The sequence below is a fragment of the Protopterus annectens genome, chromosome 1.part0 (genome assembly GCF_019279795.1).
Source record: "Protopterus annectens isolate FY-2018-M chromosome 1.part0, PAN1.0, whole genome shotgun sequence".
In the NCBI taxonomy this organism is placed as follows: domain Eukaryota; kingdom Metazoa; phylum Chordata; order Ceratodontiformes; family Protopteridae; genus Protopterus; species Protopterus annectens.
This window is the reverse complement of record NC_056725.1, coordinates 1535021122-1535036405: the sequence shown is the minus strand read 5'-3', so window position 1 is coordinate 1535036405 and position 15284 is coordinate 1535021122. Positions and strand designations below refer to the sequence as shown.

Sequence of the window (15284 nt, the reverse complement as noted above, 5' to 3'; positions counted from 1 at the left end):
ATGTTGACTCTACAGCAGCTACTGCCCATGCTGGGCAAGAAAGCTTGGCTCGTAACTTTGGACCTAAAAGAGGCATACCTGCATGTCCCAATCAGGCAATCTTGCAGAAGATACCTCAGATTCATAGCTGGCTCAATGCATTACCAATTCTCTGCACTGCCCTTTGGCTTATCTACTGTGCCCAGGGTCTTCACAAAATGCCTGGCACCAGTAATTGCATTTTGCAGACAAAAAGGAATTCAAATATGCCCCTACTTGGACGACTGCCTAATTCAAGCAGAGAATAAAGACATTCTACTAAAGCATCTGGCATTTGTAAAAAGATTACTAATTGGCCTAGGGTACACAGTAAACGAAAATAAATCAAAACTAGTGCCCTCACAAGAGATAATATTCCTGGGTGCAAGCCTAAATACAACTGCCCAGATGGCTTATCTCACGCCAGACAAACAAAAGCAATTGACTACTTACTTCAAGAATTTGGCAACAAAAACCCACTTATCTGCAAGGAAAATCCTGCAGGCCTTGGGTTTCATGGCATCCTGCATTCTACTAATTCCATATGCCAGACTGCATATGAGGAAACTACAATGGTATCTAAAAAGTATTTGGACTCAACATTGCCACAGCCTGGAGACAGTAATTGCACTCATTCCCTGCCTGCAACAGGAGTTTCGATGGTGGGCAGAAGCCTGTCACCACAACGAGGGTCTGCCATTCAGTTTACCCACAGCCAGACAAACACTGACAACGGATGCATCAGATTATGCCTGGGGGGCCCATATGGCAGGAAAATGTATTCAGGGCACATGGCCTGCAAACCAGATGCATCTTCACATCAATCAAAAAGAGATGCTAGCTGTTCAAAATGCCATGACAGCCTTCAAGGACCTACTTCATCCAGGACAGTTACTGATAAAGACAGACAACACTACGGTCATGTGGTACGTAAACAAACAGGGAGGTACACATTCCTACCCCCTCTGCAGACAAGCAATGACCTTATGGGAGAAATCATTGGCTTTTCAAGTTCACCTGCAAGCACATTTCCTGCCAGGAAAAACAAATACTCTGGCAGACGAACTAAGCAGAAACCTCATGGATCCCCACAAATGGAAACTGGATCCTCAAGTCTTCAACATGATAATAAGGAAATGGGGATGCTCTGACATAGATCTATTTGCCTCCCCTCACAACTGCCAATTGCAGAGATTTTGCACAAGGATTTATCACAAGAAAGCATGGAAAGTGGACGCCCTATCCTTCAGCTGGAAAAATCTAACAGTATATGCCTTTCCCCCATTGCCTCTCCTTCCCAGGGTACTCCTAAAGGTCAGACAGAAGCCAAAAATGATACTGATTGCACCAGACTGGCCACGCCAGCACTGGTACCCAATCCTGAAGAGCTTGTCTCAAGGTCCAGCATGGATACTGCCTCAAACTTCTCACTTGCTGACGCAACAAAACAATCAGATCCTGCACAGCCAACTCAGGACCTTAAATCTGGCAGCATGGCGGATAATGTAGCCATTCAGAACACTCCTCTTTCAAAAGCTGTTATGGATGTTATCTTGGAGGCCAGGAGGCCCAGTACCAGAAAATCTTATGCAGAAAGATGGAAGAGATTCTCTGCTTGGAACCAGGAACAAGGCATAGACACGTGTGTACCAAGTATCCCTCAGATTTTACAGTACCTAACTGAGATGCTAAACAAAGGCCTTTCTTTCTCATCTGTTAAGATTCATGCCTCTGCCATTTCAGCACATTACAATACGGAACCACCTATCTTTTCTCATCCTTTAATAAGGCAGTACCTCAGAGGGGCCAAAAGCATCCATCCAGACAGGGTTTCTCTGAGGACGAACCCTACATTTATGCCTAAGGTGGTGTCCAGTGTGGCCCTCAACCAAACCATTCACTTGCCAACCTTTTATCCTAATCCACAGAACAAGGGTGAGAAAATTCTGCATTCTTTGGACATACACAGGCAGTTAAGATTCTACTTGGACAGAACTAAAGCTTTCAGAAAGACTGAGCAACTTTTAGTGTCATATGCTGCAGGTTCACAAGGAAAGGCTATCTCAAAACAGACTATTTCTAAATGGATTGGCCTTTGCATCCGTTTCTGCTATTTTCAACATGGCAAATCAGTGCCTAAGGACATTAGGCCTCATTCCACCAGAGCAGCAGCCTTCCTCAGAGGAGTACCAACCAAAGATATCTTAGAGGCTGCAACTTGGAGTTCAGTGCACACCTTCACAAACCACTACCACTTACCTCTTTTACTCTAAGTCCAGAGCAGACTTTGCCACTGCAGTTCTGCAGGGCCTCATAGCGTCTCCTAATCCTATTTAGCCCAGCCACCCTTCCTCAGCTTTGGGATTCAACCCAAGAGTAATGACTGCAACAGTGAAACACGATGAACATAGTACAGTTGTGTACCTACCATAAATGTAGATGTTCGAGTGTATTCACTGTTGCAGTCCAGGTTACCCACCCACCATCCCCCTTTTCTTTGCTGGGGCTTATCTGCACTTCTCTATCCTATACAACCTTTTTGGTGTATTTGCTTGTAGATGAAGGACATGTTATTTTTGTACATGTATTTTTATTGGCATATTCTTTCAGCCTTCCAATTTAGGGGCACCTGATATCTGGGGCAAGAAAAACTGAAGAAAATGGCGTCGGCTACATCTTTTATACTCCTGGCACACTGACATCAGGGAAGAGGCGACAGCAACTGACGCCGGGCCTAGACTTTGGAATTCTGGCCAACTGTGGGTAGCCTGCCAGCAGGGTAACCCAAGAGTAATGACTGCAACAGTGAATACACTCGAACATCTACATTTATGGTAGGTACACAACTGTACTTTCTACGGTCTGGATTTAAAGTCCATTCTGGAAGCAGCAACTTCTCCATCCAGCCATATCTCTAATAATTATTATAAGACTGGTAAGCTTTCTAGGGACAGAGCTGGTTTTGCTAGATGCATTCTTCAAGGGATACTGGGTCCCATTTTTGTACTTCAAACCTCTTCCCTGTCATCATAAAAGCTTTAAGAATCTTCCCAGTTGTCTGCAAGTACTGCTACAGAAATCTAATGAAAAACATAACACAGTTGTGTAAGAACTTACAGTAACAGCAGATGTTCAAATAGGTCGTTGTTATAGTGTATGCCCCCCCCCCCCCCCCCCATGATTTATTATTTTTTGTCATCCTTTGGCTGAGAAAAAATTTATAATATAAAGTTTTGTATAGAACTTTTGAGAGAACATACATTTTTATGTATTATTCATTTAAATGTTAAGAAAGGAAACATTATTTATAATATAGGTGTCAAATTATATAATGCATTTTTGTATTCAATGTTTATTATCAATTTTTTGAAGTTAAAAATTAAAATAATATATAAAAATAATGTATCTAACAATGTATTTAGTAAAATTTAGTAAATCACAAGGGCAGGTTCACTTAATGGTTGTTTAATTGTTCAATTGTTCAATTGTTTGATTGTAATTAATTATGTCAATTTGACTTGGTTAAGGATATAAAAGATGTGGTGGTATGTAGGATGAATGTATTCCTTGAGAAGGCGAAGGCCGAGGTACCAGAATGCAATAAAAGAAGATTGTTACACCAACTTCAGCGTGCTTGAGTTGCATTCTGTGGTATTCTGCTTCATTCCTCTCCTCTCTAAAGCATATCTCCACCTTTCCAGGGTCTCTGCAACCTGGTTCCTACTCTCACTACATATCACAATGTCATCTGCAAACATCATAGTCCACGGGGCCTCCTGTCTGATCTCATCTGTCAACCTGTCCATCACTACTGCAAATAAGAAAGGGCTCAGAGCTGTTCCTTGATGTAATCCCACCTCCACCTGAAACGTATCTGTCACTCCCACTGCAGTCCTCACCAATGTCACACTACCCTCGTACATATCCTGTACCACTCTTACATACTTCTCTGCCACTCCCGACTTCCTCATACAATACCACAACTCCTCTTTAGGCACTCTGTCATTGCTTTCTCTAAGTCCACAAAGACACAATGCAACTCCTTCTGACCTTCTCTGTATTTCTCCAACAACACTCTCAGAGCAAATATTGCATCTGTAGTGCTCTTTCCTGGCATGAAACCATGTTGCTGATCACTAATCATCACCTCCCTTCTTAACCTAGCTTCCACTACTCTTTCCCATAACTTCAAGCTGTGACTGATCAATTTTATCCCTCTGTAGTTACTGCAGCTCTGCACATCACCCTTATTCTTAAAGATAGGTACCAAAACACTTTTTTCTGCACTCCTCAGGCATCCTCTGACTTTCCAAAATTTAATTAAACAATCTGGTTAAAAATTCCACTGCCATTTCACCTAAGCCCCTCCATGCTTCCACTGGTATGTCATCTGGGCCAACAGCCTTTCCATTCTTCATCCTCTTCATAGCTGACCTTACTTCCTCCTTGCTAATCTGTTTCACTTCCTGATTCACTATCCCCACATCATCCAACCTTTTTTCTCTCTCATCTTCATTCATCAGCCCTTCAAAGTATTCTTTCCATCTACTCAACACACTCTCCTCACTTGTGAGTAAGTTTCCCTCACTATCCTTTATCACCCTTACCTGTTCCACATCTTTCCCAGCTCTGTCCCTCTTTCTAGCCAATCGATACAGGTCCTTTTCTCCCTTTTTAGTGTCCAATCTCTCATACAACTCTACATATGCCTTATCCTTTATATCATCCATTATTTGTGTTAAAAAATGTGAATAAAAGGTTTAAAAAAATATGACTGTCTACTTCTGTTGAGACTGACAGTCACATTCAGTTAACATATTTCACAGTGACAAATCAAAATCTGCCAGAAAGCTAGTGTAACTATAATGCAGTCTAGTGCTTAGAGATAACATACTCTGGAAATGTATTTCTGCTAAGTCCTGTTTTGTATCTTGCATTAAAGAGTTTTGAGTTTTGTCATGCTCTGTAAGGCACAGTTTATGAAGAATAGGTGGGGTTGAGAGTATTGTCTGTTAATATACTTTTTTGTGTACTATTAACTGTTTGGGATTGTCTAAAAATGCAGCAGCATGTAGTTGTTTCTAAATGTGATTACATTACAGTGTTCCAAACTGATGTCATTTTGAATGTGGGTATCACATATTAGCTGTCTGTTTCTCACCATTCCTTATGCTGAAAAGTGTTTGCATGCGTTTTATTTGTCTGTGGTATCTTCAGTGGTAATGATAAGATGTCTACATTTTGTGGATACTTGCTGTTGTAGTTTTGTCTGTGTGTGTGTGTGTGTGTGTGTGTGTGTGTGTGTGTGTGTGTGTGTGTGTGTGTGTGTGTGTGTGTGTGCGTGTGTGCGTGCGTGCGTGCGTGTGTGTGTGTGTGTGTGTGTGTGTGTGTGTGTGTGTGTGTGTGTGTTGGGGGGTATGCCTGTGATTATAATAAATTGCCTGGCTATTATTTGGCACGGCACATTGTTCTGAATGTGCTTTTTTATAGGAAACTTACAGACATGAATTTATAATAAGAGTGTACAAAAATATACATAAATACAAAGGAATATCTCTAAAATATTTTCTTTCCACAGCAAATTACTAGGTGGAGGTATTGAAAGTATGGCAATCACAGAGGCCTTTGGAGGCAAGTGAAACTGACTTTTGAATGAAGTCTTAATTTTTAACATTTTGTAGTTTCTTATGCATTAATATGATGTCTTCCTTGTGTTTCTGTTTTTATAAGAATTTAGAACTGGAAAAACACAACTATCTCACACCCTTTGTGGTGAGTATATTTTTTACGAGAAACTCATACTCATTAATTTTCTTTTCAAAAAATTCTAAAATAGGAACATGAGAGCTCTATAAAACACTGCATGAATAGAAAATCTTTACTTAGTGGCTGAATCTAGCTATTTTTTTATTTTTGGACAGAATTTATTTGAAGTCATTAACATAGTTATTATCTGCTTTCATTTGTCATGCCACACGGTTTTCCTGTAACCTTTCTGTATTGTCATCCAGAATGTGTCTGGTGATGTTTCCTCTCCTGTCTTTTTGAGATTATTGGAAACTGCTCAAAATATGGTATTTTAGCTGCAAAGTAGAATACATTAACATGTGAGGCTTTGTTAATGGGCTTGCATAAAGCATAACAGACATTCATAGCTAGTTCAAGTTCATAAAAAATTCACATAGCCATAGTGAATCATTGTGGCATAGTACTAGAAGGCACAAGGGAGCTATACCTTTAAGCACCTCCCCAGTAGGTGTGGTGTAATAGACTGCTTAGTCCTCTATAGTGTCCCTGGACCTGTTTCATCAAATTCTTACTATCTTGTATTTTGCAGTAAAATTATAGTGCAGCTCCAGCAGCGGTGGCACAGTCCCTATGGTTGCATAATCATACTGCAATGTGTTGAAGTAAATCAAAGTATAATAGATAAGGACATCAGATGCACTTTCAGGTACTTTATTACCTGGAGTACTCCCATGCTACTCCTACCTGTATGTTTGTCCTTCCTCTATTATTTTGGCCTTGTGGACACAGTTTCTGTGCTATGCATGTGTGTGAAGTTAACTCAGAGGAATGCAGATTAAGTTATTGTGAAGGATATAAGTCGTTCGTGCTTGACTTCTTATGTACAGTATAACCACAGGATCCAGTATTGTCTGTTTTTATCCATTTCAAACATACGAGTTGTCGGATCCAATTTGATCCAACCTTGGCACCAACTTCGAAGCTACAGCAGATCCAGAGCTCTGACTCCTGTCATACTCATAATTCCCTAGGCTTCACCTTAGTTGCCCAGATCTTGTTTGCCAATAGAAGTCGTCAGAGATGAGAAAGAGCTCTCCATTCAGTGTACTGTATCCTTTGCAGATTAAAGCTCACTTCTGTTTCTACCAAGAAAGTTTTGTCTCTCTTTTGTCTCTAACCAGTAATCTGATGTTGTCAATTTTCATTCCATCCTCTACTGATGGGTTTGGATCTGACTCGGCCGCTGTAAAAGCTTGTGGCAATCCAGAACTCTCGAGCTTCTCCCTTACGCACATTGCATCCTCCCCATTACCTCAGATCTCGTTTGCAGTCATTAGGTGAAAGACATGGTTGTTTGAGTCTTGAGCTACTGGGATATTTTTTGTCTTCTACTTTAATCTTTTCTTAAATTTTCTCTATTATGGTAGTAGTGTACTCTACATATTATTGTTAGTATCTCTTTCTCCCTGTTTATCTCTCCCTTACCTTCTTACATTTATTGTAGTCTTACTGCCTTTGTGGCTAGTCACCTTTCTCCCTCTTCTTGCTTAACAACAACAAAAAAAAAAAAACGGTTTTCCTTTCCAGTATTTAATTTCCTTTTTTTCTGCTATTGTTACAGTTTCTTCTGTGCAGTTTCTGTAACTGTTGTTATCAACATGGCTAAAAAAGAAAAAAACAGCAACAGGTTTTAAGAAGTGTGGGAAATGCGGACAGAAGATTCCCTTCTTTGACTCACAGACTCTTTGTGTCTACTGCTTTGGTCCCCTCCATCTGCAAGAGAGTTATGCTATATGTCATGCCTTCAATGCCAAGCGTTAGTAGAATGCAAGAATAAATTAATCTTGAAGGGCCTTTTACGGTCTTTTGGTGATGCCCTCTCTGGAGAGATGTTGAAAAAGTTGTCTCAATCAGCTCCGAGTTCTTCTTCTGTTTCCTCTAAGACCTTGGAGAAAACTTCAAAAAGGCCTTTTTCAGATCCAACAGTTTCCACGGATCCACTGAAGGAAAAGAAAATTAAGTTAGCAGATCTGACACCCTGGGATCAGACAAAGGTAAAAAGTATGTCTTCGGATCAGATAGCTTCTTTGGATCCAAAGTCTCCGAAAAAAAGGATTCATCGGCTTCGAAGACCCCCAATCCTCCTCTAATACTGGACATACTTCATAGGACAAGGTACTCCCCCTCTGTGGACCCTGTCTTTTTGAGAGTGCCTGCTCTTTTTCTTTGTAGACCAGATTCTCCTTCCAGGCAGTCCTCTCACTCTTCTAGGAGCCTCACTGTAGAAGATATGGAGAGGGTGGTGAGACAGATACTTTCGGTGTAGAGCTTCCCAGTTGTTGCTTTGTCTTCTACCCCTTTGGGTCAGGAAGCCCATATATCTAAGACTCCACCTCTAATTCTTCCTCCTCTGACTCCCTGTGTAGGTTTGGAGCCCCTGTATCCGAGTTGTCCAGGCCCATCTTCTTCGGGTCTGAAGATCGCTGTATCCTCAGATGCGAAGTTTGTTCTAAACTCCACCATGCTATTGGATAAGGAGAGCTCTCGGAGCCGATTCTACCCTTCGGATGTGAGATGTTTCAGTTGACTCTGAGGGCTTCGGAACCTTCTCTGCACCTTGGAGCTTCTGCAAGGGTTAGTTCGGCTCCAACTTCAGACCTGGGATGACTTTCCTTGGAGCAGGGTGGGGCCAAGGATCAGAAAGCCCTCCTTTCAGACCCAGGTTCCTATCCCACTCTGGGAAGGTCAGCCTTTAGGACTTTGGAGAGAGCCTTGTCAGCTTCCATGACCCAGAGAGGTCCTATCCCCTCGGGTTTCATATCTTCCCCTGTTGTGTGTCAGGAGCCTCAGCTAAACCTCTCACAGGGACAGCCAGTACCAAAACCTCAAGAAACTCAATTGGGTATTTCTATCTCTTCTGATACCTTCCCAGATTATCCCACTGAAGAGGTCCCCTGGAAGAGGACGTGTAAGAAGAAGCATCTGGATTCTCCTGAATCTGTCACCGAAGACACAAATTTTGAAGATGGTGAAGGATGCCTACAGTCACCTCCTGCAAATGTCTTGTTTGGAGACATCCTTGAAATCCTAAAACAGAGAGGTGACTAGAAGCCCAGTAATCCTTCGTTGGTGGAATCTGTGCTCCTGGAGGCATTTGGTACTGGCCAATCTACGTCCTGGTGATTCGGCCTGTTGACAAGCTCCTCGAATTGGCCTTGCTGTGGGCATGGAAGAAGCCTGACTTCATTGAGACCATACCAAGCTTGATAAAATTATGACCCCTCCTGAAGACAAACAGTTCTGGTCCAAGGGCCCCCTGTAGATGCCATGGTCATAGCGGCAGCCACCATGAAGGAACTAGCTGATAAAAGTTCCTCTATTCATACCCCGACAAGGAGTCACGGGCCATGGACAGATTTGGGAAGCATGTCTGAGCTTCAAGGACCTTCACCCTGAGGTCCCTGAACTACATGGCACATTTCGCCAGATTACAAGGGGATGTGATAAAAGAAATCTCTGATACCCTTGCAGGAACCATATCTGAGGAGGTGAAGGACTCCGTCACCTCACAGATGGCAAACCTTCAACCGATATCAAACTCATCCATGAGGCTTATTTCCAACATAGCAGCAGGAACCTCAAGGGCAGTGGGTTCAGACGTAGCCATCAGGAGACACGCCTGGATGTGCTTCTTGTGTGACTTCACGGAACCTTTTAAGTCTACATTCATCAATGCTCCTTTTGATGACGTCTCTTTTTAGCCCCAAAGTAAAAGATATGATGTGAAGTTGTTAAATTTCGCCGTTTATTCTCACTGATGGGTTCGGAGCCGATCCTCGGCTCCGACACGGCCGATAGCAAGCTCAAGGTTTGCTAGTAGCTCGAGACCAAGCCCCTTATCCCACAATGCACTGTTGGAATTACCTCAGATCTAGTTTGCCACGGCAAGAGAGATCTCGGTGATCCAGCTAGCTCAGACCATTTTAGAAAAAAATAACAGCAAGTCTATAAAACGTTTTCTTTTTGTTTAAAAAAATATAGTGTGTGTTTGTTCTATTATATTTACTCTATAGTTAAACACTTAATATAAAAAGTTTAAAAGTTAGGGCCTTGTTGGCTTCTTAGTTTGTGTGGGCCTTTAGCCCTTTTTTCTCTACTTAATCCTTATAATAGTCAGGCTTTTTTCTGTGGGCCTCTTAGCCCTATATTTGTATCTATATTTGTATATATATATTTCTGTTATAGATAGTGCCCGGATTGGGCTTAGTTGTTTTTGGATCTAATTTACTGAACTACTTAACCCGTTTTACAAGACTACAGAGAGACCTCCTGAAAGAGCTAGGAGATACTCTCCAGGATATGGTAGCTGCAGGAGTGGCCGACAAAGTCAACACCCAGCTCGCTACCCTAAACTCAGTGGTGAACTCGTCCATGCGTCTCATATCCTATGCAGCTGATGGTTCGAGTAGAGCCGCTAGTTCGGGCATTGCTCTTCGAAGACAAGCCTGGATGCGTCTCTGTTCCTTTGCGGAACTCTTTAAGTCTTCCTTTATTAATACCCCATTCGATGGCTCATCACTGTTTGGGCCCAAAGTAAAGGAAACTTTAACCAGGTGTGAGCAGGAAGGCAAGACCTTATCTGCCGTTGGGGTCCGTTTTTCGACCCCTACTTGGCCCTACCCCAAGGGCCCTAGGGGAGGAAAATGTGGTTCCGAAAAACTCAGGCAGCCTTTCAGGACACACGTGGAGAAACCCCCTCTAGAGGCAGAGGAGGGGGTTATAATGGAAGACGCCGCCCCCATGGCAGAGGGGGTCCGCAACAACAGGGTGACAGGGGTCAGTTCTCCCGTTAGTCCTACCAGCGCCCCTGAAAGGGGGCCCGACTGTTCAGCTCTGGATGCAGTCAGGGGTCGCTTGTGTTTGTACCCAGAAGCCTGGCTAAACATAACATCGGATACTTGGGTACAAAGCATCATTTCCAGAGGATATTTCATACCATTCTTTACCCCTCCCATTCCTATAAAGAAAATCCCAGATGTTCCACCCAATCTCAGGGAACAAGCAATCGTAGAGGTCCGCAGATTGCTAGAAAAAGAGTCATCCAACCAGTCCCAGCAGACCAAGTCTGATTCGAAACTTACTCAAGATTCTTTTTGGTACCAAAGAAAACAGGGGACTGGAGACCTATCTTGGACCTCAACAGACTCAACCAGTTCGTAAAGAAAGAGAAGTTCCGAATGGTCACGCTTCAGTCCATTCTTCCCTTCTTAGGGAAAGGCGATTGGATGTGCTCCATAGATCTCAAGGACGCGTACTATCACATAAAGATGAACAGAAGCTCCAGAGATAATCTGCGCTTCCAGCTGGGAGCCAATCATTACCAGTTTCGAGCCCTTCCCTTTGGTCTCACTACAGCCCCCAGAGTGTTCACCAAATGCATGGCAGTGGTCACGGCTCACCTGAGACATCTAGGATTCCAGGTGTTTCCATACCTAGACGATTGGCTCCTCACAGCTACCACCAGGCATCAATTGACTTAGGCAGCACAATACACTCTGACACTCTGCCATCAATTAGGCATTACAAGCAACTTCGAAATGTCTGCCTTATCGCCATCGCAGCATACCGTTTTTATAGGAGCAGAGTTAGATACCTCAACTACCACTCTACGTCTCCCTATCGAAAGAGTCTCTCTTCTCCGCCAAAAAGTCAGCTCACTGGTGTCAAAGAACAAAGCTACAGCAGCGGAGGTATTGAAAGTACTAGGTTTGATGGCGGCAGCAATCCTGGCTATACCACTCGCAAGGATGCATATGCAAATTCTTCAATGGCTCTGCTTCGCTCAGTGGTCTTACCAGAAACTACCGATGCACCACATGATTCTTATTACAGATTCTTGCAGGAGAGACCTTTGGGTGGTGGTTGATGTCTATTCATGTCATAATCGGAAGACCCTTTGTCGTCCCCCCCAGTAACCACTGTGACCACGGACGCTTCCCTGATAGGGTGGGGGGGGGGTTTCAGGGAATGACTGCCCAAGGCACATGGACAGCTCAAGAATCACATCTGCACATCAATGTTCTGGAGTTGAGAGCGGTACTTCTGGCGTTGCAGTACTTTCAGGACTCTCTCCCTCTAGGGACTATTGCAATTCAGACCGACAACATGTCAGTAGTCTGGTACTTGAACAAGCAGGGCGGAACCAAGCCTTACCCCCTTTGTCGAGAAGCCCTCAGGGTCTGGCAATGGGCTGTGTCGTCCCAGCATTTTCTGTTAGCAACGCACATCCCGGGGAAATCCAACGTGATAGCGGACAAGCTAAGCAGGGCAATATTACTCCCTCACGAGTGGTCTCTCAAACAACAGGTTGCGGAGTTGATTTTCCGCAAATGGGGCCAGCCTTGCTGCGACCTTTTTGCCAGCCACATCAATTCAAAATGCAGAAGCTACTTTGCCCTAATACCACCTCACGGTCACCCCCCCAGAGACGCACTTTTACAACGATTGGCCCCCGGGTCTCCTCTATGCATTTCCACCCTTCCCATTAATAACCAGATTTTTACAGAAAGCAAAATCGCTGGGAAGGACTGTTATACTCATAGCCCCCTACTGGCCTCGACAGATTTGGTTTCCGTTTCTCCACCATCATCTGTTGGAAGATCCATGGATCCTGGACCCAGTTCCGGACCTTCTGACTCACCCGTCAGGGGATCTTCATCCTTCTCTGCAGTCCCTGAAACTAACTGCTTGGCTAATCCACTTCCCCTAATTGCCAGGCTTCATTCAATTTCAGAAGATACAAGACAGATTCTCTTATCTTCTCACAAGCCATCTACCAGGAAATTATATGGCAGTAAATGGAAAAGGTTCTCAATTTGGGCCAACGCGCAGAACATTGACCCTTTCTGAGCTCCGCTATCTTCGATTTTAGAATTTCTAACAAACATTTTTAAGGAAGGGGCAGCAGCTGCTATAGTTCGAGTTCAGTTGGCTGCTATCTCAAATTTTCACCTTGGTCTTGGTGGCTCAAATATTATGAGCCATAAATTATCTAAAACCTTCCTTAAAGGCTTTCTTCATATGAGACCTCCGATCAAAATTCTCTTTTCTCCCTGGAATTTAAACTTTATGCTGTCTCAAATAATTCTTCCCCTTTTTGAACCAGCATCTTCTTGTGATTTAAAATTTTTATCTTGGAAAACAATTTTTCTTGTGGCCATTACGTCTGCCCGCAGAGTGTCAGAACTTCAAGCATTATCTATCAGACCACCCTACATGATCTTCCATGCTGATAGAGTATCTCTCAGAACAAACCCCTCATTTTTACCTAAAGTCTTTTCTGAGTCAAATATCAATCAGGTCATTGAACTGCCAGTCTTTTCCCCCGACCCCTCTAGCAAATTGGAATATATGCTGCACAAACTTGATGTTCACAGACAGCTCAGATTTTATCTTGACAGAACTAAAGATATTAGGAAATCAGACCAACTTTTTGTATCCTTCTCAGAAGCAAGAAAAGACAATCCAGTGGCTAAAACAACTTTATCTAAATGGTTATCCGATTGTATATCCTTTGTTTATAACAATGCCAGCATGCCTTTAACGCATAAACTGAAAGCTCATTTTTTCCAGAGCTGTCTCTACCTCTTCTGCTTTTCAAGCTAAATTGCCCCTTGACAATATTTGCGCTGCAGCCACTTGGTCTAAGCCTCATACCTTTATCACACATTACAAAGTAGATAGGGCTTCAAGAGACAGGTCTTCCTTTGGTTCTACGGTACTGAAAAAGCTACTCCCATGAGCCACCCAAGGTTGAGGGTGCTAGGGACGCTACCCATCAGTGAAAATAAGCGGCGAGATTTAACAACTTCACATATAGAAGTTATGTACTTACCATAACGTTCCATGTGAGTTGTTTATCTCGCCTTTATTCTCACGTCCCTCCCTCCTTCCCCCTCCAGGCTGACTGTTGACATAGAGGCTAGTACCATCCTGGTTATTCAATATTTCTTCTTCCCTTTTGGGAAGTGTTCTTCTTAGATATATATAAGAGGGTATGTATATGTTGTATATATGTATATATATGTATATACTGTTATTTGCAGCAAACAAGATCTGAGGTAATTCCAGCAGTGCATTGTGGGATAAGGGGCTTGGTCTCGAGCTACTGGCAAACCTTGAGCTTGCTATTGGCTGTGTCCTCGGCTTCGAACCCATCAGTGAGAATAAAGGTGAGATAAACAACTCACGTGGAACGTTATGGTAAGTACATAACTTCTGTTTGTCCAGGTGTGGAAAGGATGGAAAGATCCTTTCTGCCATGGATGTGCATTTTTCCATTCCCCCCAAAGATCCTTCTCAAGGAATCGCCAGGGAAGTAGAAAGATGTGGTTCAAGAAATCACAAGGATCTTTCCAAGCCACATGTGGAGGGTCTTCTCCCAGAGGCAGAGGGGAAAACTCAAATGGTAGATACGCCCCTAGAGGCAGAAGAGGCCCACAACATTAAGGGTCCAGAGAACCTTTTTTAGCAAACCCTCCCAGTGCTCCTGAATGGAGGCCCGATTGTTCCTCTCTGGAGGCAGTCAGGTCATATGTCCCCACACCAGAGAGCCTGGCTAGAGATAACCAAAGATACTTGGGTACAGAGGATCAAATCCAGAGGATATATAGTTCCATTTTCCCTTCCTCCTCCAGAAAAATCCCCGATGTGCCACCCAATCAGAGGGATCAAGCAGCCATTCAAATACAAAAGCTGCTAAACAAAAGAGTCATCCAAGAAGTCCCTCCAGACCAGAAAAGATCCGGAACTTGCTCAAGATATTTTTAGTGCCAAAGAAAACAGGGGACTGGAGTCCATTTCTAGATCATATCAATCTAAACAGATTTGTTCAAACAACAAAGTTCCGAATGGTCACGGTTCAGTCCATTCTTTTGGAAAAGGATGACTGGATGTGCTCAATAGATCTCCTGGATGTGTAATATCATATAAAAATAAACAGGTGATCCAGGACATTCTTATGCTTCCAGCTAGGAGACAGTCATTATCATTTCAGAGCACTGCCCTTTGGCCTCACCACAGCCCCCAGGGTGTTCACCAAATCCATGACAGTGGTAGCAGCTTACCTGAGACTGCAAGGATTCTGCTTGTTTCCATACTTAGATGACTGGCATATTACCGCTTCGACCAGGCATCAACTCATTATGGCAAGAGAAGAGGTCATGTATGCTTGCACAAGATTAGGAATAACCATAAATTTAGAGAAGACAAATCTATAGCCATCTCAAATTTTAGAATTTATAGGGGTGCTACTAGACACAAGATCAACAATACCCTTCCTTCCCCTTTGCAGAGTTCAAACTTTAAGGTCACAAATCAACAAGATACTTTGCAGTACCATGATCTCAGTTCACCTAGTTCTACAACCTCTAGGATCAGTGGTAGCAATGATAACCCTTGTTCCGCTAGCCAGGTTTCACATTATAATTCTCCAGTGGCTGCTGGTATCTCAGTGGTCA

At 43.1% G+C, this 15284-nt stretch overlaps 1 protein-coding gene across 1 annotated transcript in view; it reads left to right on the top strand.

Annotated features, from left to right (window-relative positions):
* DMC1 (DNA meiotic recombinase 1) overlaps positions 1-15284 on the top strand; it is a 1571258-nt gene that overhangs the window by 381575 nt on the left and 1174399 nt on the right. Inside the window, exons 5-6 of the mRNA XM_044067943.1 lie at positions 5597-5649; positions 5749-5790. Coding sequence (XP_043923878.1) covers positions 5597-5649; positions 5749-5790 — 95 coding nt within the window. The remainder of the gene's footprint in view (positions 1-5596; positions 5650-5748; positions 5791-15284) is intronic.